The sequence below is a fragment of the Elephas maximus genome, chromosome 2 (assembly GCF_024166365.1).
Source record: "Elephas maximus indicus isolate mEleMax1 chromosome 2, mEleMax1 primary haplotype, whole genome shotgun sequence".
Lineage (NCBI taxonomy): Eukaryota > Metazoa > Chordata > Mammalia > Proboscidea > Elephantidae > Elephas > Elephas maximus.
The window spans coordinates 175898275-175924400 of NC_064820.1; the positions used below are offsets into that span (position 1 = coordinate 175898275).

General features: G+C 40.3%; 1 protein-coding gene and 1 long non-coding RNA gene across 5 annotated transcripts in view; both read right to left on the minus strand.

Moving 5' to 3' along the window:
• Nucleotides 1–699: 699 nt before the first annotated feature.
• Nucleotides 700–10272, minus strand: LOC126070230 (uncharacterized). The gene is made up of 3 exons (XR_007516173.1): nt 10148–10272; nt 9724–9941; nt 700–2012 (listed from the first exon to the last, which is right to left on the minus strand). It is a non-coding gene; the product is annotated as an uncharacterized LOC126070230 (long non-coding RNA).
• A 5866-nt stretch (nt 10273–16138) lies between these two features.
• Nucleotides 16139–26126, minus strand: part of RNF145 (ring finger protein 145) — a 61986-nt gene continuing 51998 nt past the window's right edge. For all 4 annotated transcript variants that reach the window (XM_049874232.1, XM_049874234.1, XM_049874233.1 and 1 more), the window contains exons 9-11: nt 21760–21907; nt 20098–20454; nt 16139–17738 (exon numbers count right to left, since the gene is read on the minus strand). In XM_049874232.1, coding sequence (XP_049730189.1) covers nt 17358–17738; nt 20098–20454; nt 21760–21907 — 886 coding nt within the window. In that variant the 3' untranslated portion in view covers nt 16139–17357. The remainder of the gene's footprint in view (nt 17739–20097; nt 20455–21759; nt 21908–26126) is intronic.

Consider the following 26126-nt stretch of genomic DNA (forward strand, 5'->3'; position numbering starts at 1 on the left):
TTGGCAACTTTTGTGTAAGTTTGAAATTATATCAAATTAAAAGTTACCTGAAGAAGGGAAAATACAATTTTAAGGGATTTTAAAATGTCTTATTTATTTAAAAGAGAGCAAAATAAACAAGCAAACTTGCACCGAAGGTGTGAGAATGACAAAGCCTGAGCTATTAAGTTTCTTTCCAGGGCTGCATCTAGTCTGAAATAAAGCCCTATTCTTTTCATTAGGAAATTACCTTGCTAGTCAAGGAAACCTATTATAAATTTCTAGTTTTAATTCCCAGGTGTCTGAAGAATTCCTCAAAGGCACACATAGTTTTGTAAAAGCTCACACATTTAACATCACGTACAAAAGATTGGTTCTCCAGCTTGGATTCTAGCATTGAACCCCAAAGCCAACCAGCTGTGATGCACTTAATTTGGAATAGAGGAAACAATGTTGTTCTCGGTAGTTGCTGTCGAGTCGACTTGGACTCATGGTGACCCCATGTGCCACGGGGTGGAACTGCTTCACAGAGTTTTCTTGGCTGAAAGAGCACTTTCTTCCCCAGTACCTCTGGGTGGATTCGAATCACCTTTAGGTTAATAGTTGAGGGCAAGCCGTTTGTGCTACCTAGGGGCCTTTTGAGATATAATTTCCTTCATCTTAAAGGCTATGACAACAAAATATAATGCATAATCCTGAATTAGATTCTGCATGGGATGAGGATGTCATCTGTCATGGCTCTTAAGCTATATGAAGTATAGGGCGTCAGAATTGGAGGAAGACTCATTAACAGCCTGCCATACGTAAATGACACAACCTTCCTTGCTGAAAGCAAAGAGAACTTGAAGCACTTACTAATGAAGATCAAAGACTATAGCCTTCAGTATGGATTATACCTCAACACAAGAAAACAAAAATCCTCACAAAATGATCAATAAGCAACATCATGATAAATGGAGAAAATATTGAAGTTGTCAAGGACTTAATTTTACTTGGATCCACAATCAACGCCCAGGGAAGCAGCAGTCAAGAAATCAAACAACATATTGCATTAGACAAATCTGCTAGAAACGAGTTCTTTAAAGTATTTAAAAAAAAAAAAAAGATGTCACTTTAAGGACTAAGGTGTGCCTGACCCAAGCCATGGTGTTTTCAATAGCCTCATATGCATGGGAAAGCTGGACAATGAATAAGGAAGCTCAAAGAAGGATTGATGCCTTTGAACTATGGTGTTGGTGAAGAATACTGAATACGCCATGGTCCGCCAGAAGAATGAACAAATCTGTCTTGGAAAAAGTACAGCAGGATGCTCCTTAGAAGCAAGGATGGGCGAGACTTCATCTCACATACTTTGGACATGTTATTAAGAGGGACCAGTCCCTGGAGGAGGACATCATGCTTGGTAAAGTCCAGGGTCAGCGGAAAAGAAGACCCTTAACGAGGTGGATTGACACAGTGGCTGCAACAATGGGCTCAAGCATTAACAACAATTTTGAGGATGGTACAGGACCAGGCAGTGTTTCATTCTGTTGTATATAGGGTTGCTATGAATCTGAACTGACTTGAAGGCATCTAATAACATCTTAAAAAGAAAAGGGTGTGCAGCGTCTGCTGGAAGGGGGAACGCAACTGGGAGAGGGACTCACTAGATGTGGGGGAAGTTGATGGCACCACCAAAAAGCCTGGCGATTTATGTTGCCTCCTTTTAGGTTCTCCCAATGTCAAGAAAATGCTACAATAAGCCTAATGCGTTTAACAGACACATTGCTGTGTGTGCCTTTAAAAAAAAAAAAAAAGAAAAACAAAACAGAAGCCAGTGGCAGGTGTGGGGTGGTTGACATAACGCCACCTCAGAGATGACATTTAGAGTGGTTTGTGGTTAGTGCTCCTCAGACCGTATGACTGTGACCCAAAGTCCCTTCCCTGGCACCTCCAGGAGGCTGCCCTGCCTAGCACCACCCACTCTGCCAGGTTGAGAGCTTTCCCTTCCTCTATGCTTCTTGTTTCTTGCTCTCTCTTCCAGGGAGGAAGCACTGCAGAAAGAAAAACAAAAAATAAATAACACTTTAGGCTTTGGAATTAAATAGCTAGCTGTAGGTTAGAATCCCAGTTTTGGAACTTATTAGCTGTGGGGTGAAGTTATTTAATCACCACAAATGTCAATTCCCTCACCTACAGAATTAGGGCTATTTTGAGCGAATGTTTTGCATCTGGCGCTCTAGGTGGTGACTGTATTCTAGGCTCTGGGCCAAGTATTGTGGGTAATGGATAATGTGTGACCCCTGAGCATCCTCATCGCTGACCTGGACTGCCACAGGCTCTTAATTGGTCCCTAGCATCCATTCTTGTCCTCCTCCCAGTCCATTTTCCACACAGTAATAGTATGTCCTTTCTAAAAGGCAAATCTTCAGCACAAACGCCCAAACTTGTGAACGTGGCACACAGGTCTTTTGGTGACTTCACAACCTGATCCGTAAGTACCTCTCTAGCCTCCTCTCTCACAATGGCCCCCCACCCTCTTCCCTTCATCTCCTTGACCCTCTGAGCTCTACTGCTGTCCAACAGACTTTTCTCAATGATGGAAGTGGTTTGTATCTGCATGGTCCAATATGGTAGCTACTAGCCACTCATGGCCATTGAGCACTTGAAATGTGAATATGTGACTGAGGTGTTGAATTTTTTAAGTTTTATTTAAATTTTATTAGTCATACGTTTAGTGGCTACCATATTTGAGGGAGAAGACACACAAAACTTCTTTAGGTTCCCAACCAGTTCTGTTCTCTCTTGCATCTGGATCATTGCCATAGCTGTTCCCTCTTCTTAGAACACCTGTTCTTTGTCTAACTCTTTACTCATCCTTTATGTCTCAGCCTCAATGTCACTTGCTGTATGCTTTCATAGCATACCATAGCATGGAACTGCATAGCACAGCATGTAAACTCTGCTACTGACAAACATTCAACCAATGTTCATTGGTGTAAGTAAAGCTATATTTCAGAGCATGTCTTGGTCATCTAATGCTGCTACCGCAGAAATATCACAAGTAGATGGCTTTAACAAAGAGAAATTTATTCCCTCACAGTTTGGGAGGTTAGAAGTCCAAATTCACAATGCCAGATCCAGGGGAAGGCTTTCTTTCTCTGTTGGCTCTAGAGGAAGGTTCTTGTTATCAATCTTCCCCTGGACAAAGAGCTTCTCAGCACAGGGACCACTGGTCCAAAGGACATGCTCTGTCCCTGGCACTACTTTCTTGGTGATTTGAGGTCCCCTGTCTCTGCTTGCTTCTCTCTTTTATCTCAAAAAAGGTTGATGTAAGACAAAATCTAACCTTGCAGATTGAGTCCTGCCTCTTTTAATCCCATCTTATTAACATCATAGAAGTAGGATTTACAAGACAAAGGAAAATCACATCAGATGACAAAATGGTGGACAATCACACAATACTGGGGATCATGGCCTAGCCAAGTTGACACACATTTTGGGGGGACACAATTCAATCCGTAACAGGGCAATAACGTATCAATTGTCCCCTTTGCCTTCTACTAATAGATGTGCAAAAGTTTTTCCTCCTGCCCTTGGCTGTTCATTAATCCATTATGAAGGGCACCAATAGATGGCCACAGGTCATGATTCATCTTGTTAGTATGTTTTGTTCAGCTTTCACAGTATTTTTTTAAATGGAGCCAGTATTTTAAATTGAAGAGGCTTTACCTAAAAAAACGTAGATTCTGATGCTCTGTAAAAAATTAGGAGATCTACTCACACTGGACCTACATTCATTTCTGCTCAGCAATACATCAGCTGGACTTGTTGCACAACATGGTAGCCACTAGCTGCATGTGGCTATTTAAATTTTAAAGAACAAAAGCTAGATAAAATTAAAAATTTGATTCCTCAGTCACACTGGCCACATTTCAAGTGCTCAATAGCCACGTGTGGTTAGTGGCTACTGTACTGGACGGCAAAGATACAGAACATTTCCATCATCCCAGAACGTTCTGCCTAGAGGTCATTGGGGAGGGCTGCTTCCTGCAGGGGGCACAAGTGCTCCTCAGGTCTCTGGGGCTCCAGCAGGCCCATTCCAACCCCTGACATTACTTACCTGACCCTGTAGGCATTTGAATGGGAGAAAATGGTCTGTTATGTGCCTTTGAGTTGTTTCCAACTTATAATGGCCCCATAGGATGGGGTCGCTATGAGTCAGAATTGACTCCACGGCAATGGGTTTGGGATTTTTTTTTTTTTGTTTGTTTGTTTTAGGACAGAGTAGAACTGCCCCCACAGGGTTTCCAAGGCTGTAATCTTTATGGAAGCAGACTGCCACATCTTTCTCCCACAGATCTGCTGGTGGGTTCAAACTGCCAAGTTTTCAGTTAGCAGCCAAGCACTTAACCACCACACCACTAGGGCTCCTTGAACCATGTGCTTTTGTGTTACTGCTTAGTTTTGCAAAGTTCTGAAAAACATCACTAATCCTATCCTACCATGAAGATACGAAAGGAGTAAAAGCTGGAAGTGACATGAAAAAGTTAATACCAAAGTAGGGATAATAAACTTAGAAGGTGCTCTGTGTGTGTGTACGTGTATGTGTGATGGATTGAATTATGTTCCCCCAAAAACGTGTGTATCAATTTGGCTGGGCCATGATTCCCAGTATTGTGTGGTTGTCCTCCATTTTGTGATTGTAATTTTATGTTAAAGAGGATTAGGGTGGGATTGTAACACCCTTACTAAGGTCACATCTCTGATCCAATGTAAAGGGAGTTTCCCTGGGGTGTGGCCTGTACCACCTTTTGTCTTACAAAAGCTAAAAGGAAAGGGAAGCAAGCAGAGTGGGGGTTGGGGGTGGGGCTCATACCACCAAGGAAGCAGTGCCAGGAGCAGAGCCTGTCCTTTGGACCTGGGGTCCTTGTGAGGAGAAGCTCCTAGTCCAGGGGAAGATTGATGAGAAGGCGGACAGAGAGAGAAAGCCTTCCCCTGGAGCTCACACCCTGAATTTGGACTTTTAGCCTACTTTACTGTGAAAAAATAAATTTCTCTTTGTTAAAGGCATCCACTTATGGTATTTCTGTTGTAGCAGCACTAGATGACTAAGACAGTGTGTATGTGTGATATTGATGGGCTCCCAGGTAGAAACTGTTCTGAGGTAGGAAGCAGACGACAGTGGGAAAGTACTGTGCTCAGGTGACTCATACTCAGGCAAAGATGAGCAAAAGCAACTGTCAACATGGAGTAAACCTGAGTATGTGACCTGTAGGGGTCACAGTTACATAAATGACGTGGTCTGGGTACAGTCAGTGAGCTGGGTGGGAGGTAGGGCCAGAGAGGTACATACCCCATTGTTACCACGGGCATAGGCTTAGATCTTCTGATTTTTCCAGAAAAACCAGGAATCCAGATTTTTTGTGAGAAATCTCCCCATTTTTAAATGCAAGCTCAAATGTTTTAGAAACACTATCTGAGCAAAACAAAACGAGTCTGCCAGTCAGATCTGGCCCGAGGGTGCCAGGTGGCAACCTCTGAGCCTGAGGACTGGCAGCAGCATCAGAGATGAGCTAGCCTGATGTGGATTCAGGAGAGGATTGGGCAATGGAACTACGAGTAGTCCATGCAGGGGAAACTGTTCTGCAATCCAGGGACAATGGCTGCATGGGCTCCAGGCCACCTGGATCTGTCTGCAGGGAGTCAAAATAAGCAGAGCAGCTGAGCATGCTAATTGCAAAGACACTCATCTCTGCCTTCAAAGTATAAAGTCACATATGCCCACGTACATTTGACTAAGCATAATGTCCGTTGGTATGTGTACTTCTGACTTAAGTATGTGTCTGCTCCATACTACATTAAAAATACTAAAGTTCTTTTTTTAAGTAGTTAATACCACCTTTCCTTCTTTTTTTTATACAGAAAGGTTTTTAAAACACTGTTTTTTTTTTCTTCCCTCCAAATTACCAAGTGCACCTTCTTTGTTGCTTTCCACTCTAGTCACAGGTGGGTTTCTCAGGGTATCATTTCTCGGAGTTTTTTTTTTTTTTTTCTTAAATGTGGAAGAAACTATAAAAACGTAAACCCATAGCATAAGATAAATGGCAATGGCATGGAGGTGGGCTCTAGGCACATAAAATACACATTTAAAGTTTTCAGCGTTAACACAACACAAATTAGCTCAGCTAATTGGCTTCAAGTGTTCACTGTGCTTCCGATGCCAACATACTTTCTAATGTACACAGCCTTTTAGAAATCAACTCCCCACATCACCAGCCCAAAAACACCAACAGAGGTTCCCATCTTTCAAGTCTATTGCTGTTTGAGTCACACAATATAGGTCATAGCAACACAAATAAATATTACTAGCCCCTTCACTTGTGCTTGCTTGTTTTAAGCACAGGGTGAGAGATTTCAGGGTAATTTAGGGAAGACTAACCAAAACCAGTTGCTTGTTGAGTTGACCCTGACTCATGTTGACCCCAACTCATGGCTAACTCATGTGTATGAATAGAAGTATGCCCTATAGCGTTTTTAATGGCTGATTTTTCAGAAGTAGCTTGCCAGGCCTTTCTTCCAAGGTGCCTCTGGGCGTACTCAAACCCCCAGCCTTTCCAAATGTTTGAACCACCTAGGGATTCCTTAGAGAAGACTACTGACTTTGAAAAATTTTTTAAACAACTAAAGAGAAAAATGGGAAGTTATGTGTTTCTTTTTTTCTTTCTAGCTACCTATCTGCAAATCTATTTTTCTCTCACATGTACCTCATAGGGTGATTTAGTATTTATCTTGGGGAGGAAGCAGTTTTATATTTTAAAGTTCTCAAAGCCAAGACTTGACTCCTCAGTCTCAAACACTTCCATGTGTTCCTGTAAACAATGTGGTCACGTGGTCTGCGTGGCTCGCCCGTCTTTGTAGCAGATGGTGATCACAGTAACTGTGGCTTTAAGTACACAGAAAACATCTTCATAATAAATGGTACAAAGACATTTTATAAGCAACAGCTCTCAATATCCATATCTTGATGCATTGTGACTTGTCCTATATTAAGGCTTATTCTATGCCCCAACTTTTATTTACTGTTTGTTTTCCATTTTTGAACAACTCACCAAAAGTTTAATATTGTGAGATCTCAGAAATTATCAGTTTCATCTTTTCACGAAAGCTTACATAGAATACCTTCGAATTTAATAAAACAGTTCTCTTTGATGCAGCGTAATTTGGATCTTTTTCAAGGTAACACAAGGCATAATGGGAAGAACCATTAGATTGGACTTCAGGAGAAACACTATTCCCAGCTCTGCCACCAACGGTGCAGCCACGGACTAGTTGAAAAATTTGCTCTCTTGTGAGATGGAATGACTGATCAAGACCTCTCAAGGGTGGTTTACTTCAAAAATTCTGTGGTTCTTTAATTCTATATGCTTGCTGAGGAAAAAAAACTGATAATGCTTTACTTCAAAATATAAATAGCTTTAGATGTTTCTGGGTGGTCAGTCAACCAAAATGGTTGGTAGATGAAGTCAGGTCTCACACACCTGCATGTGTCTGGCAGCCAGGCTTCACTGCTTCACTGCAGAAACCCTGTAAGCTGTGACATCCGCTGCCATCCTGAAACATAGAAGGGCCTCAGAGAAAAATGTCTTCATGTGTATTTCTCCTCTAAGAATCTCCTTTCATAAACCTGGTAGTTCCAAGAACAAGGAAACCCCCTCTCGCCAAAATAGCAGAAATATTTGCTCTACATAAAATGATGGGATCAGAATCATTGCAAAATTTTGTAAATAATACAAGCTCCATCCCAAGCCCACTGAATCTAAATCTACGCTTCCCACCTGATTCAATGCATGGGCAATGGTGGCAAAGGCTAAGAAACACTGGCCTAGGTTCGTGTAACAATTTGGTGATATCACAGAGTGCAAAATCAAAGACCCAAATTGAAAATCTATTCAAATGTAACCCTTGTTCATTGATTTTTCTTTTCTTTTTTTTTATAACTGCACTACTGTAATTAAATAAAAATGCACACATTCTACACTTCCATAAATGAACATTAAATTTACCCACACTGCTTCTGGTTAAGTCTCATTTTTTTTTTTTCACTTTGATCAACAACACAGAGTATCTGCTTTCCACATAGTAGTATAGAATTTGACCATGATTAAATATGTCCAACTTGCCTGGTGTTCACTAACAGCATCTACTATGCGGGCAGCAGAGCTTGATGGGAACAAGCTAATCTTCTAAAGCAGGTAGTGGTGGGAGGGGAGCTGGGTGAGTTTGAAAACCACTAGCCCACCTCAGTATGCCAACTGCTGCCAAGCGGGAATGAGCAACTTGCGCAGCCAACTCTTCCAATGTTTCAAAAGAAGGTAGAAATGGAGTTTGCGTGTACAATTCTTACAGTTTGTAAATGCTGGAAGCTAATTCAAGTATTTTTTTAAACATCATTAAATAATGCACCCTGAAGGCCAAACAACAAAACAAAGCAAAATTCATCAGCCTACACAGATTAGGAATAAAGGCCTGGTAATCTATTTCCAAAAATTAGCCAATGGAAACCCTACAGATCACAACAGAAGATGGTCCACAATAATGCTGGAAGATGAGCCCCCTAGACTGGAAAAAGCACTCAAAATGCACAGTGGTTGCAACAACGGACTCGAGCATACCAATGATTGTGAAGATGGCACAGGACCAAGCAATGTTTCATTCTGTTATACTTAAGGTTGCCATGAGTTAGCACCTACTAGATGGCAGCTCACAACAACAACATATTTCACCTGAATGCCACAAGTGCATACTCTGTTCCAGAAGCTCTGAGCTCTGTATCTGAATCAGGGCTTCAAACCGATTTGTTCCAGTTCGAACCCCTGCAGAGAATTTGCATTTCCACCCTAGATATACTTAATCAGAATCTACATTTTAAGCTCCCCAGGTGATGCTTATGTATAATAAGTTTTGAGAACCACTGCTCTACTAGTGGTTCTCAGAACTGGGCTCTAACCAGCAGCATTAGCATCTCCTGGCAACCTGTTAGAAATGCAAATTCTCAGCAGAGGCCCGGTTCAAGCCTTGATCTGAATTCAGGTAGACGATCAAAAACCTCTCAGAGAAATGACTTCATCCAGTTGGCATGTAATATTATGCTCTCTGCCTCTACAACTGATGGAATTCTCTGCCATTTTAAAACTATGGGGTTTATATCAGGAGTCACATGCTAAGTTCCCCGCCCCCCCCCAATCCATAGATACTTAGACAGTTCCTGCCCTGTTCCTGGCCCTAGGAATACAGTAGTGAGCCAAATCTTATCTAAGTTTAATATCCGGCACAGCACATAAAAAATACATAGGAAAACTCATTACTCAGTAGTGGTAAAGATTAAAAATATGGATGGGCAAAGTCTTTAAGAGCTGAGTGATGCCTCAGAGATCATTGCATCGGAGGAGGCTGAAGCCTAGAAAAACAAGGCTGGCCAAGGATACCTTGGCTAGCAGGAGTAGGAACAATAACCCAGAACCCTGCCTTTAGTCTAGGCCCTTCTCACCTCCTCATGCTGCCTCGTTTCCAGGGAACCAAGGGGACTAATGAGAAGGGTTTGCCAAAGTAAACTAGCAGGCTTGATGCCACTCAGAGAGATGACTTGAGTTTGGCAAGTTTTCATTTGGAAAGTAATAGAATATTACATCTAGAACTGTCTCAGAATTTTATTCTGCATTCATGGAGATTATTTCCAGCTAGTCAAAAGTCATTCTCTCTTACCTTGTTGTTATTGTTAGTTGCCATCAAGTCAATGTGGACTCATGGTAACCCCGTGTGTTACAGAGTAGAGCTGCTCCATAGGGTTTTTTCTTGGCTGTAATCTTCATGGAAGCAGATCACCAGGCCTATCTTGCCTGGTACCACTGGATGGGTTCGAACCATTGATCTTTAGCAGTCAAATACAACTGTTTATGCCAGCTGGGGGGCTTTCTCTTACCCTAGAGTATATAAAACAACACAAAGGCAAGAAGTTGTTTATATTATTAAGAATAGGAAAAAAATATATATGAGCCAAACAGTCAACATTCATAAAACATAGTTTAGGAAAAGAACATCAACAGCAGTATTAGTAAGAGCTAGGAAAATGAACCTAACAGCCTGGTTAGTAGAAGGATTTACTCAGCTTTCACTAGAAATATCTTACCTTTACTTTGAACCTTGTCCATATAATGCAACCGGATGTACAGCTCACTGAGAGAATTTTTCTGAATGTCCACAAGGATAGTTTTACATACTGCTCTAGAATTTACAATTATCTACTAAGCTAGTACCACCTATAAAATGTAATCCTATTTTTAAAAGCCGTATCATTCTGTATCTTCAAATGTGGGAGAAACAGGTGTGCCATAACTGAATTACAAAATTGTTTGAAGCATATTTGAATTTCAGAGGCCATATAATCAGGTAGCAGACTTTAAAAGGAGAAGTGAAAATGATCCCTGGGTGAGTGAGTGTGTTTGTCTAAAGGGCAAGGTCTGCTATCATTGAATGTAAAGGGAACTTAAAAAGCTCATTCGAAAAGTGAAATTATAGGTGATTTGTATTCTTTTAAAATAGTTTTCCCAGTAATAAGCAACGTTGAAAAAACAAAAAAAAAAATACAAATTATTTATTGTACTTTAGATGATTTACAGAAGAAGCTAGCTTCTCATTGAACAGTACACATGTTGTTTTACGACATTGGTTACCAACCCCACGACATGTCAATACTCTCCCTTCTTGAACTTGGGTTCCCTACTACCAGCTTTCCTGTCCCCTCCTGCCTTCTAGTCCTTGCCCCTGGGCTGGTGTGCCCCTTTATGGGTCTGTCCAAAGGTAAAGGGTAAAGGGTGAACCTCAGTAGTGACTTCATTTCTTGAGCTAAAAGGGTGTGCAGGGGCCGTACTCAGGGTTTCTGCAGGCTCTGTCAGGCCAGTAAGTCTGGTCCTTTTTGTGAGTTAGAATTTTGTCTTACATTTTTCTCCAGCTCTGCCCGGGACCCTCTATCGTGATCCCTGTCAGAGTAGTCGGTGGTGGTAGCCAGGCACCAACTAAAAAAACACAAATTTTTTAAAAGCATACAACATACAAGGATGCCCTTTGTCACTGCTCTTATTCAACATTGTGCTTGAGGTCCTAGCCAGAGCAATTAGACTAGACAAAGAAATAAAGGGCATCCGGATTGGCAAGGAGGAAGTAAAATTATCTCTATTTGCAGATGACATGATCTTATACACAGAAAACCCTAAGGAATCCTCCAGAAAACTACTGACACTAATACAAGAGTTCGGCAGAGTCTCAGGTTATAAGATAAACATACAAAAATCACTTGGATTCCTCTACATCAACAAAAAGAACATCAAAGAGGAAATAATCAAATCAATACCATTCACAGTAGCCCCCAAGAAGATAAAATGCTTAGGAATAAATCTTACCAAAGATGTAAAAGACCTATACAAAGAAAACTACAAAGTACTACTACAAGAAACTAAAAAGGACCTACTTAAGTGGAAAAACATACCTTGCTCATGGATAGGAAGACTTAACATAGTAAAAATGTCCATCCTACCAATAGCCATCTATACATATAATGCACTTCCAATCCAAATTCCAATGTCATTTTTTAATGTGATGGAGAAACAAATCACCAATTTCATATGGAAGAGAAAGAATCCCCGGATAAGCAAAGCATTACTGAAAAAGAAGAAAGTGGGAGGCCTCACTCTACATGATTTCAGAACCTATTATACAGCCACAGTAGTCAAAACAGCCTGGTACTGGTACAACAACAGACACATAGACCAATGGAACAGAATTGAGAACCCAGATATAAATTCATCCACATAAGAGCAGCTGATATTTGACAAAGGCCCAGTGTCAGTTAATTGGGGAAAAGATAGTCTTTTTAACAAATGGTGCTGGCATAACTGGATATCCATTTGCAAAAAAATGAAACAGGACCCATACCTCACACCATGCACAAAAACTAACTCCAAGTGGATCAAAGACCTAAACATAAAGAATAAAACGATAAAGATCATGGAAGAAAAAATAGGGACAACCTTAAGAGCCCTAATACAAGGCATAAACAGAATACAAAACATGACCAAAAATGACGAAGAGAAAACAGATAACTGGGAGCTCCTAAAAATCAAACACTTATGCTCATCTAAAGACTTCATCAAAAGAGTAAAAAGACCACCTACAGACTGGGAAAGAATTTTCAGCTATGACATCTCCGACCAGCGCCTGATCTCTAAAATCTACATGATTCTGTCAAAACTCAACCACAAAAAGACAAACAACCCAATCAAGAAGTGGGCAAAGGATATGAACACGCACTTCACTGAAGAAGATATTCAGGCAGCTAACAGATACATGAGAAAATGCTCTCGATCATTAGCCATTAGAGAAATGCAAATTAAAACTACGATGAGATTCCATCTCACATTAATCCAAAAAACACAAAATAATAAATGTTGGAGAGGCTGTGGAGAGATTGGAACTCTTATACACTGCTGGTGGGAATGTAAAATGGTACAACCACTTTGGAAATCTATCTGGCGTTATCTTAAACAGTTAGAAATAGAACTACCATACAACCCAGAAATCCCACTCCTCGGAATATACCCTAGAGAAATAAGAGCCTTCACATAAACAGATATATGCACACCGATGTTTATTGCAGCTCTGTTTACAATAGCAAAAACCTGGAAGCAACCAAGGTGTCCATCAACGGATGAACGGTTAAATAAATTGTGGTATATTCACACAATGGAATACTACGCATCGATAAAGAATAGTGACGAATCTGTGAAACATTTCATAACACGGAGGAACCTGGAAGGCATTATGCTGAGCGAAATGAGTCAGAGGCAAAAGGACAAATATTGTATAAGACCACTATTATAAGATCTTGAGAAATAGTATAAACTGAGAAGAACACATACTATTGTGGTTACGAGGCAGGGAGGGAGGGAGGGTGGGAGAGGGTTTTTTATTGATTAGTTAGTAGGTAAGAACTGCTTTAGGTGAAGGGAAGGACAATACTCAATACATGGAAGGTCAGCTCAACTGGACTGGACCAAAAGCAAAGAAGTTTACGGGATAAACTGAATGCTTCAAAGGTCAGCGGAGCAAGGGCGGGGGTTTGGGGACCATGGTTTAAGGGGACTTCTAAGTCAATTGGCAAAATAATTCTATTTTGAAATCATTCTGCATCCCACTTTGAAATGTGGCGTCTGGGGTCTTAAATGCTAACAAGCCGCCATCTAAGATGCATCAATTGGTCTCAACCTACCTGGATCAAAGGAGAATGAAGAACACCAAGGTCACATACAGGAAGGGCCACATGAACCAGAGACCTACATCATCCTGAGACCAGAAGAACTAGTTGGTGTCCGGCCACAACCAATGACTGCCCTGACAGGGAGCACAACAGAGAACCCCTGAGGGAGCAGATCAGTGGGATGTAGACCCCAAATTCTCACAAAAAGACCATACTTAATGGTCTGACTGAGACTACAGGAATCCCGGCGGTCATGGTCCACAAACCTTCTGTTGGCCCAGGACAGGAACCATTCCCGAAGACAACTCATCAGACGTGGAAGGGACTGGACAATGGGTTGGAGAGAGATGCTGATGAAGAGTGAGCTACTTGTATCAGGTGGACACTTGAGACTGTGTCTGGAGAGGGGATGGGAGGATAGAGAGAGTTCGAAGTTGGCAAAATGGTCACGAGAGACTGGATGGGCTGACTCATTAGGGGGAAAGCAAGTGGGAGTACGGAGTAAGGTGTATATAAACTTATATGTGACAGTTTGACTTGATTTGTAAGCGTTCATTTGAAGCTCAATAAAAGTTAATTAAAACAAAACAAAACAAAAAAAAGCATACAACATAACTTAAAAAAAAAATCATAAAACCTTGTTAATTCCTACCTTCCCCTTGCTGAGTCTAAAATTGGAGAAACAACCCTAAAGAAAGCCAGAGTAGAAGCAACTAAAGGTGTGAAACTTTTTTGTACGTATTTCTTTAAAAGGGCGTTTTTCAAAATTATATGCTTTCATACTTTATTAACTCATAAGGTTCTTCTTGCCCCATTACCATAGTCATGGAAAAAAGCCCTTCCTTTTCAACTTGAACACTGAAGTTTTTCCTTGCCCTGTTAATCAGTGAAACCACAATTTGCTATGCCTCAAAGGCTGTTGATATAACATGGCCATGAAAACATGGCGCTTTCTTAAAACACCCAGGTCCTGACGGGGGACCTCAGGGATCCTCACGTTCAATCCAGTGTTTGAAAATCAGACCTCTAGAGATGTATTATGAAAACAGCATGCTTTCGGTCACTACAAGGTACAAATACATGCTGCTAGTGAGTTTGAGAGTTTAGACTGCTTAGTACTAACTTTGATGTTAAGGATCGTAAGATCATAAACTTTATTAAATCAACGGAGCCCATAAGGGATTTGATATTTTGTCCCTTGATTTGATCAAGCATAGCAGAAGGAGAATTTAATCTTATTTTTGTTTTTTTTCAGTGGTATAAACTAGGTGCTTAAACTTTGTCTTCTTCCTAAGTCAAAAAGTTTGGCAGTTAGAAACTGTAACAAAAAAAATGAAAAATAGAAATTTAGAATAGTATTATACAATGTTACTGTCCCAGTATCTTAAAACAAGGAACAAGAAGTTAGTTTCTCAGCTGGTGTATTTTGAATCATTCATAGGAGTGCTTCCAAATTTTGAACAATATGCAAAATTAACTGTTGCTCCCACAAGAGTGTGGTAGTCATCGGTGGTGCTCACTGGCATATTCTCTTTTCAGGTCATGCCACGGAAGAAGACTGAGCTTCCCCACCCCCTTGTGGCTGGTGGGGCCACAGGCACAAATGACAAGCGTGCACTCCTGGGCGGAGCTGGTGCACAGCCTTCCAGAGCTCTTTCCCTTTGTCATGATCATCAGGAATGTTCTAGGTAATGGCTGTTCCATCAGCCTAATCCCTGAGCGTCTGTACCAAATAGGACACCCTTGCCAGCTGGCAAATGGGCATTTATTAGTGTGAGACAGAAATCTTTGTTTTAAAGACACTGAAATTTTTCAGGGTTTTTGTTACTACACCATAACAGCTCTCCTGAATGAAGCAAAGAGATACCCACTTATATTTGTCTGAAAGGCTGCTGAGCCATCAGGCTCACATGACTCGGTGTGCAACTGGGGTCTATTTGCCATCAGAAGGGAAAAAGCGTATTACAGTGTGCTACTGATGCCAAAGGGTCTCTCCTTCTATTAAAACATCTGATTACTTTTTCTTATGACTATATGACAGCCCTTTGGTCAGAAGAGTAAATGAGATCTCAAATGGACTGAGTGTTGAAGGGCAACCAAGCTAACCGTATCATAAATGATTGCACCTTTAGTCCTTCACACAGGGCACCAAGAAGTGTTAATATTTCAAGGTGTACCTTTTACATGAAAAAGTGTACCTTTTACATGAAAAAGGACCAATTTAAATCAGAAATCCCTACCAAGCCTTTGGACAACAGCTTTATTACCACTAGAGGGAGCTGGCTGCCCTTTTTTTTCTGCCTCACATGGATCCCAGAAAGGTTGATGAGAAACCAGCTACACTTGGGGAGAAATTAATTCTAGTCTAACCACTTCTTTTCTAAATGTAAAATTGTACTGGTGCCAGGCTAGCTGGATAAAATCATCTGGAAACTTCTGAAATGTCCAATACCAGGCAGCTCCATAAGCTGAGTCAGTAAGTCTGAAGTAGGGTTCAGAAATGTGTAATATTTTTTTTTTAAATCTCAGATGCTTCTGATGCAGAGCTAGGTGTGATACCACTGGTGTAGAACCAGGGCTTCCAACTGGTATAGCTAAGAATCACCTGGGGATCTTTTTAAACTGTAAATTCAGATTCAGTACATGTGGGGTAGAAATGCAAATTAACAGAAGGGGTCTGAACCAGAACAAACCGGTTCAAAGCCTTGTACAGAACACTGATCAGTTCTTTTCAACCAAAGAGTTTTGCCATCTGCCAGGAGTATATGACAGGGATCAACATGTGAGAACCCCAGCTGGATAAGGACTGAACCTCCTAAGAACAGCGTTTCACCAAAACACTTAATAAGAATCACAGGAACAAATCCGTTATCTTCAAATTTAAATTTATTAAGACATTCAGCTATGTCTGTCAGTCTACATCCAAACTTGCTACTAAAAATAAAGTCACATCCCACATTAGGAATACCAAGTCTTGAAAAACACTTTTTGAGCCAAGCCTATTGTATAAATAAATGACTAGTTTCTTTTCATATCAAAATCCCCATAAAAAATTACATTCCCCCCTCCCCAGTTCTACCTGTAGCCATGATGAATGTAAAAATTTAAATATGACACGTCCTTGTCAAAGAAAAGGTGCAAACTCTATTAACAGCTTTAAAAGTGGCATTTGCAGAGTGTGATCATACAGTTGTGTACTCATTCCCAAAGTGCAAATATTGCCATAATTTAACACTGTTTTGATTCAGTTGCAAGAATTAAACATTACACAGGATTGAAAAGTATACCTAGGGCCTTTATCAGTGCCCTAAAGCCCTTCCCACTTTGGTCCCCTACACTAGAGTAGACTCCAAAGTGTTCATTAGAGTTTTAGTTTACTTCACACAGCCAACATGGCATATAACATATTAACAAAAGTTTCATATACATCAAAATATTGAAGACTCCATCACAAAGTTCAAGAGTCTCAAATTACATGGATGCACCCACAAGGCCCAAGTGCCCACCCGCCCCCGCCCCTAAAGCACATCCAAAGTATGAGCGTGCTTCAATCTTTGAATACAATCAATGCCTTTACATCTTTGATTTCATTTCAGAGCTGTACAAAACTCAAAATCACCTGGCTGAGTTCTGATTGAGGGAAAAGGGGGTGGAGAAAAGGGTGGGTAACTAGTCATACTTTGTAACAAGAATGATCCTGTTCCCAGAAAGTGAGTCTGTGCCACTTCCGCCTGCTTCTTCCCATGCTGTCTTTATGCTCTATCCAGCTTTCCTTCGCCCCTTCCAAACACGCTGCTCTGATTTACTCCTTACAAATCAGGGGCAGTTCCCGAAGTTGCTGAGGCTGAATTTTCTTGGCAAACCTCCACAAAACATCAGCACAGAACCTATAAATATATTTTGATTAGCATACATCGCAAAATTTCTCCTACAGTGTCAATGGAATGAGAGCAGGTGTTCTCCATTGACAGCACTTCCTGGATCAGACCCCTGGAATGCCAGTTTCCTGCCTGATCACCTCATGTATTCCTCAAATCTGAGCACAAATTCCATCTTGAGTTAACGCCTCCTCCAGAACATCGCAGCTTTACTCCTGCTTCTCTTCTACGCTGACCGCAACAAGACATGCTTCATCTGTTGCACTGAGAGGATATTCCTGGGGATCAAAAGTCCCCTCCTGGCTTTCTGGTCTGGCACAGCACTCGTTATTGTCACTAGGACCTTCTTGTATCCCGGTCCCTCCAGGATGCTCCTGATCAGGGGGTTCAGTACCTTCCTGATGCACAATGTTTTGCTCAGCTCCAGCATTAGGCTGTGGAGCTGGCTCAGTTCCTAAGCCTGGAAGCGGGGAGGAGTTTTTAAGGTGGCAGTGGCACAGAGGGCAAGTCTCCTGGACGTACAGCCATTTCTTCAGACAGCCTGCATGGAAGAAATGACTGCAAGGGGTGATCACAGCAGACTTCATGTCCTAAAAGAGGAAGGGAAAAAGATACCTACTAAATGTCTATTTGAAAATTCTGGTGCTACCCCCCGAATGTTCTATTTCCAGTATTTCCTTCCCACAATAGGAAACTTGTAACACAGATCTTTGCCATTAGAGATCCTCTTGTACAAATAATACAAGAACCACTGGCTAAGCCATTTAAAAACAGAAGTAAAAACCAAAAAAGAGGAACAAACTACTTTCTTAATTCAGCTCCGTCTTAGTGTGAAACTCAAGGTTACGAAATTGGAGCAGTATGATTACTGGGCCTCCACGGGGACACCACCAGTGTAATTACCACCTCAGAATATCTGAGGAGGGCAGTTTTTCCAGTTATGCTTCAACACAACTGAACAGATCACGATGGCATTATTTACAAGGAGACAAAGTCAGAACAGCTACGTAACACCAGGGTATTGGCAAGGAAGTGGCAATTTCTTTAGGGCCAAAGTATATCCAGTTTTCAAGATTTGGTCTGTTTAAGCCAGTGTTTCTCAGCCTGCACCACCATCACCCGGAATGCTTATCAACAGTGCAGACTCCTGGACCACTCCAGTCCTGCGGAATAGAGGCATCTGGTGATGGCATTCACACCTCTAGAGTTAAAACAAGCCGCCCATGTGACCTGTACGCACACTCAAGCTTGGCAGCCACTGGAACAGAGTGGTATACTTTGCATTAACACTCCTTGGAGAAGGAAAGCTGAGAACATGAAGTTAAGGTTGTAAAAATATACATACTAGTCAATCAACCGTTAACTTTGTTTTAAGTCCCAAAACAAGGAGTTGTGGCTATTCCAGAAATTCCTTGCCAAGAACTGGTAACACCTGGAAATCAACCTTTAAGCAGAAAGCCATCCAAGGGAAAGCAGCCAGCTGGGTAGCTAAGCAATTTTACTCTCATTTTCTAAGTGACATCAGCAGGTAGTTCTAGCACCTCAAAAAAGTGATGTGACAATAGGAAATGTAAAAAGAGGACTCTCGAATCCCAGAGATGGAGTACTTAGACATCCCATGGTTTAGACATCAGCTTCTGTACGAAACTCAGTTTACACAACGGGAGCAGCACCATTACTGGGTCTCCACGGGATGACGCCAATGTAATTACTACCTTGGGATATCTTCAGCTTCTGAAGCTGAAGTGCCTGACTCTGCTTTTGATGTGCTTTGTCCTGAGTACAACAAGGCTGCCTAGCACAAAGGAGCTAGAGTTCACATTACTTAAAAAAAAAAAAAAAAAACTAAGAGAATGACTACTTAATTGGGGCGGGGGGGTGTCCTACAAGCACTCCTCAGCCCCTCAAAACAGAGAAACACACTCTAGAAAACTTTTTTTTTTTTTTCTGGCTAGTACCCAAAAGTGTATTTCTATTCTAGTAACAATAATAATAATAAAGCCAGTTACATGTTGCTATTAGAAGCTTCTAGTTAGTTTAGAACACACACAAATATATACAACACCTCACCTAAACTGTAAAAGCAGCCTTGGAGAAAGGGCATTCCCTATATACTCACTGACACTATCTATAGTTTCATTCCACCAGCCCACACTCTTTACAAGTGAAATAAACAGAACATAGTTTTCTGCCATTGCTCAAAATTGCTGGCTGTACTGCCAACAGCGGAAGTATAGTTCAGGTGTAAAAGCTGCTGATCAACCACCCTCTTTGCACAGGTGGCTGGTGTCTAAACTATAGGACTATTTTTTTGTTGCTTTATTTCCAAGCTGACTTAAACACTATCTTTAATTTCCCTATTGAAGTCAGTCATCAGCTACTTACGGTGCATGTGCCAAAGATGGTGGGTAGACGACTTCAATGGTACACCAACTGGCTGCCTCTACCAAACCCCTCTTCCCAACACACCAAGGCTTGTACTTAGCTCAGAAATCCAGCAACCCACAGGTAAGCATATAGTCCCTCCACCGTCATTAAATAAATGAACACTTCTTCCCCACCCTGGAAACACTAGAAGGAAAAGAGTCAGAATCTTGGCACACCACTTTTCAGAAGTTGCTGACTCCTGATTGATAGTATATATTTGATAGTGCATATGTGTGTGTGTATAATCAGGAGTAAATATAAAATACACCTGACCTGTTTTTCCTTTATTTTTGGGTAAGCGGTAATGTTGAAAATAACAACAGTAAGTTAGAACTTGAAAGATCAAATTAAAACCTTAATTTAGAAATAAAATGGAAATATCTTCTCAGATCTGTAATAATTTTTTAAGGCCTATTTAAAAAAAAAAAAAATTTAAGTTGAATTCGGTTAACATGGTTAAAGTACTAAGGGATATGCTTTATGTATGTTCCCACCCAAGTGGGTGCTTATTACACAAGTTACCTGATAACAGATGGCACAAATATCATTGTGTTTCTCAAGCTGCTCTTTTGTAGCAACAGGTAACGATTTGATCTTATTCACAGCATCTCTGCGAAGAAGAAAGCTCTTCCATCCTAGCTGGGCCCGAAGCCACACGTTATAGTAGGAATGGATGAAGATGATCATTGAGCCCATCACTGTCCATTCTCCAAAGATGGTCTCTGAGACTCCATAGGCCACCACACAGAGGGCCACAAGAAACTCCAGCAGGCGGTAAGTGCCATTCACATAGTAGATGACATCGTCCATGTTTTCCACTGGCTCTTTTCTGAATTCCTCAACCATAAATAGGACATAAATAAAAAGTGTTCCCAGAACCTGAAAAAAAAGTATGAACTTTAAAACAGAATACAACCACTAAGGAAAGTTTTTTCGTAGATTTTAAACACATTTCTGATACTGTTAGGTTGCCATATTTAATATCCAAAGAGAAAACACTGATAATAAAAATGTGGATAATTTAATAATTCAGGTATTAGATACCAAAAAGTCATACTTTAGGACATAAGTTTCCTAAGTTATGACTCTCGATTAGTAACTGGTTTTCTGATTCATCTTTTTTCCCTTATTCCCCAGGTGAGCAAAACCCATCAACTATATCTTAATTTTCCTAATTCCGTGGTCATTCCTATTCCTCAACTCTCAAAGTATCTTTACTTCTACAAGGAACACTCAATAAATCTTTATTGGCCACTGCTACATTTTCTTTTATCTCTTACTGATCAGACAGCAAAGATCCACCTTTAAACAGTAAGTTTAAACTTACCACACAGTAAGTCTATCACTTCTAGGGCAATACGATGTGTGTGTATGTGAAGTATGTATCATGTCTGTCAGTCTAAAAAACACTAAAGTGAAAAACAACAACAACAAAAAATCAGACCAGATCCATTGCCACTGAGTCTACTGCAACTCATAGCGACTCTACAGGACACAGCAGAACTGCCCGAAAGGGTTTCCAGCGCTGTATATCTTTACGGAAGCAAACTGCGACATGTTTTCTCCTGCGAGTGGCTGGTGGGTTCAAACCACTGACCTTTCGGTCAGCTGCCAAGCAGTTTAACCACTGTACCACCAGGACTCCTTTACTGTATATACAGACATATATTTATATGTATACGTATATACATCATGTATATATGTACACATATAAACATGATGTGTATATGTATATATATATTTTTATATACATCATAAAGTAATGAATCTTTTCCTAATGGATATTTAATAAAAACATTAATGTACTGAAGAACCAGCTCTAAAATCTTTTAGTATTTTATAATTACTTATCAACTTAAGATTTGCATGCAGCTCTGCATGATATCATTTTGAAAAAGAGAAACTGAAAGGCTTAATGAACTTGAGAAAACAATGCAGTGATAGACAGATCTAGAATTTTAATAACCTGCCTGCTAACACTCATGGCTCAAATAAATGTAACGGGCACTAGTAAAAAGGGTAGGAAGTAATAATCTGAATTAATCATTTATAAACATTAATTCTGAAAAAGATTAATTCCTTTTCTAGAAGGAAAAATAAGAAAATGAGATATTATGTAATCTTAATTCATCAAAAAAAAAAAAAAATTTTTTTTTTCTTTTTTTTAATTCATCCTAGGCTTACCTGAAGAGAGGTGAGGATGCTGCTGGAGATGATGATAAGAAGCCAAAAATCCATGTGGAAGAACTGGCAAATCATATAAGCCATGTAAGCCGGGAAAACCAGTAAAAACAAACAAAGGCTCACAGCACGGAAGTGCTTCCATAAACTCCTGGAGAAAGAGAAAATTACTCTTTTAAAGTGTCTGCCACCTAACAGCACAACAATTACATCAGCACCTAACAGTTCTAAATTCCACATTTTCCTGAGCACCTTGTCCAGCCCAGTCACTGTCCAGACCTCAGAGAGCAAGTCACCAAAGGTTCTGCACTGCAGCCACCTGGCTCACTCCTTTCCCTGTGCTCTAAAAAAAAACATAAAGTCAACTGCCCAGCAGCATCAATCCCTTCTTTCTCAGTAGTTTGCCTGTAAAATTTCATTCACATTCCTACTGCTTTCAAAGTATTTAGGTGTTCACAGCCTTAAATGTCAACAATTCTAATGGTAACTTCCCCAGTTAGCACTGGGAGAGGGTACCAGAATAATGTGTGGTCTTTTTCAAGTTATATGACATTTTTTCCCCACCAGCTCCACCCTGTGATGAGAAATCTCTGCAGTGATGCAGTGTCATTAACACAAACGGCTCTCTGATGTGCAGACAAACTCATCCTCACATCTGCTGAGATCAGAAGGAAAAAAAAAAAAAATCTAAGATGCACTGCACTGTGAGATCTATTAGCAGGTCTTCCTCCTTCTAGCACCTATCTATCCTGAACACTGCCAAACGGATTACTCTTCCTGAAGTTCTGATTTCATAATCTGTCAAGACCTTCTCTAAATGTCCTAGCCTGGCATTCAAGACCCTCCACATTCTGGCTCCAATTTATCATTCCAAACTTGTCAACATCTGTTCCTCACTGTAAGCCTAGCTGATCAATTCACTACCCTCCTAGCAAAACCCAAGTATGCTTGCATCCCATTAGAAAGGCCTCTAAATCCTTCAGACTAGCTCAAGCTAAACAACAAATCCATATTCCTTCAAGAACCACCTGCCTTCTCAGACCCTTAGCAACTGTACCAATCAATCACACACTGTAGTATTATTTTAATTATTATATATACATGTCTTATTCCCCAAACTTAAATTCCATGAAAAAAGGAACCTAACTCCTTGTTATGCCTCACAGCTCCTAGTAAGTACAAAACCTGAACATCTGTTTCTACCTGATATTTTTCAAATTATTTTCTGTGATTACCTTTTCTTATCTACCTACTCATCCACCCATACACAAATTCCTATGAAGTAAACAGAAGTTATCATGGTTATTTCCCAGAGGAACAGTTTTATGTATATTATGTTTTTAAAGCATGCATAAAGAGATCTGTTAGACTTAGATTCACATTCTGATCCCACCCAAATCCTACCTTGTTGCCGACAGTGAAATACATACGCAGGAGAAGCCCCCAGCTATGGCAAAAGGAAAACTACCCAACGGTTTAGGATATAGGTAAGAGGTCTGGCCCCTAGAACACAGTTTTTTTAATGTGTCTACCTCTTCACATACTGTAATATTCTAACAGATCATTCCTTAAATATATTCCAATTTAAGACATATTATCTACTAATTTCTAAAAGTACATAAAAGCCCTTCGAAACAAGTACCTTAAGCAGAACTTGGAAAAATCGTTCTGTGCAATATAAAAAAGGTGTGTTTTTCTCCCTTAGAGTTTACTTATAAAATTATTTCTTTTATATACTCCATTTATAAGGACATAGACAACGGAAGACCTTATTACTTCTATAAGAGCCAAAAAAAAGATGCTTTCATTTCTTAGGTATATGAAAGCCGTTACTGGAGTAGTTTTTTAATATAATGGTCACAAACTGAAAAAGAAACCAGTATGACCAAACTCAATTATAATCTATGTGAACAGAATATTATGACTTAAAATTACTTAATGATTTCATATAAAACACGAATGCGGATTATTTAAAACCATCATCAGGAAACGTGGATTTCAACCAAAATAGTTTAAAAACTCATGACCACAACAAAATTAAACAGTTTTAATTAAATATCAGCATCCTTTGATATGTTAAATCCATTCAAAACATCTCAAGGAGACACAAAAGTTAAATAAATCATCCTTCCCACCTTTCATTATAATACAGGTGGGTAGTAAACATTAGTCACACACAAAGCTAAACGCTACACTGTGTAGTCCTACCCATAATTAGTACTCCAGGAAAGAAAGTGATTCGGGTAAAAGTTAGAGCTAAATACTTTGCAAGCTGTTTTACATCTTCTTGCCAAACATTTCTATTGCCAAGAAGTTACAGGACAAACATAAAACTGTCAGTAGCTCTACTTTGAGATTCAAAACAGTTTTCTTTTTTAAAAAAAGGTAGGCAGGCAGTAATTACAGTAGCAGTACTTATATTGTTCGACAGTGAAATATGGGTGATTTTCTTTAACGGGACAACTTGCCTTAAAACTTTAAATATACTTTTCAAAAGTTGGTTATGATTCATTTATATAAAATACATATATATTTACATATATACACACGTGTACATATACACATAGAGAAATACATAAACAATGCTGCAGTGAGGGGGATTACTTAATATGGTCCTTCTAGTCATAACTTCCATAAAATGACTGGGTGGGACTACGCAAATAAGGTGCTTAGAGCCCACCAAGTGGACCGACAGCTTGCTAATTATGCAAATAAGTTACATGGAACTCATGTGGGGAGGTAAGACCATGCAAATAAGGTGTACAGAACCCTAACGAGGGAAAGGGTCGGTTTTGCCACCCCTCTAGGCATAAAAAGAGAGCTAGACACGGGGCGGGGGGAGTGGGGAGGAGGCGGGGGGCTGCAGTACCACCAAGAATAAGAGCAAGGAGTGAAGTGCATCCTTTGAACCTGGGGTCCCTGAGCTGAGAACCTCCTAGATGCAGGAGACAGAGAGCTGTAATATTGGAGAAGGCACAAGACATCAAGAGATGGCAGCAGCAGAACGAAGAGACTGGCATTAGCACAGTGGGCTTCCTGGCCCACAGAGCAAGGCAGCAACAGTGAGGGTGCCAACCCTCGGAGTGAAAAGAGATGGCAGCAGCAGAACGAAGAGACTGGTGTTAGACAGCACAGTGGGCTTCCTGGCCCACAGAGCAAGGCAGCAACAGTGAGCGTGCCAACCCTCGGAGTGAGAGCTGAGAGGAGCTTGTCCTGAGGGGTCCAAGAAGAGCCTATTCTCAAGGGGCTGAGAGGAGCTGAGAGGGCTGTCCTGCACTAAAGGGAAACTTTGTCTACATGCATCCTAATCCTGATCCCAAGTTGTAACCTGGTTGTTCCCTAATAAGCCCCATAACTATGCGTATGGTCTTTGAGTTTTGTGTGGCCATCGCAATGAATTCTCAAACCCAGAAGAGAAGTAGAGAGTGCTGCGGGAGAGATGGCTGGTATCAGAATTGGTAAAAGGTTGGAGAAAGGTGTGTTTGACCTCCACCTCATAAAAATCAGCCTTGGGCTGATGTTGATGGTGAATCTCTCCCTTCGTGAAGTTAGAGGAAGAGGTCTGACACCACGCTGCCATTTATACAAACGTTAACTCAAGACTTTTAAATTTATGATTTGAGTTTTCAAAAAATACATTTATATATTATATGGCTGTCTAATTTTGACACAGGTTTGTACGTGTTTATGAAAATCTATACAAACATAAAAATATATTTGTCCTTAAATAAGAACTTAGCAGCAAAAGTTAAATTTAAATATAAATAGAGGAAAATGACACTAAACCTTTGATTAATAGGTTAAACATTATAAAACGAAAAAAAGTTTTTTTTACATTCACCCCAACCTGTTTCTTAACAGTTGGCTATATGAGAGAACTTGCTATATACAATATGAGTAAATAAACTACAGTCCCAAAATTCCTTGTTAAAAACTGCAATGAAATCATAGATAAAAGTAGAGATTGTCTCTGCGGCTAAAACTACCTTAGACATTTGAAATTATGTACAGTCTGAGCAACGCTAAAGATACACTTATAAACCTCTCCCCCAAATTATTTCCAGCTGATAGAAGCAGTGTTTCATGAGCTATCAATATTATCTCTTAATTGTTCCACTAATTTGAGAAGTAGGATCTTTTCTGGTTTCTTTTTTAATTGCCAGTGCACTGAACTGAATTAATCATTTCCATGCTTCTCCAACATACCATTACCACTGGTCTGGGTATGGCTCTCCTCTTATGTAATTAGTAACCCAATTTGTTATTTTAAAAAACGTAAGTATTCATGAACCCACCTCCTCAGACAAAGGCGAGGGCCTGGAAAACAACCTCCATCTAACCATATGGCAGGCCTGCCTATTCCACCTCCC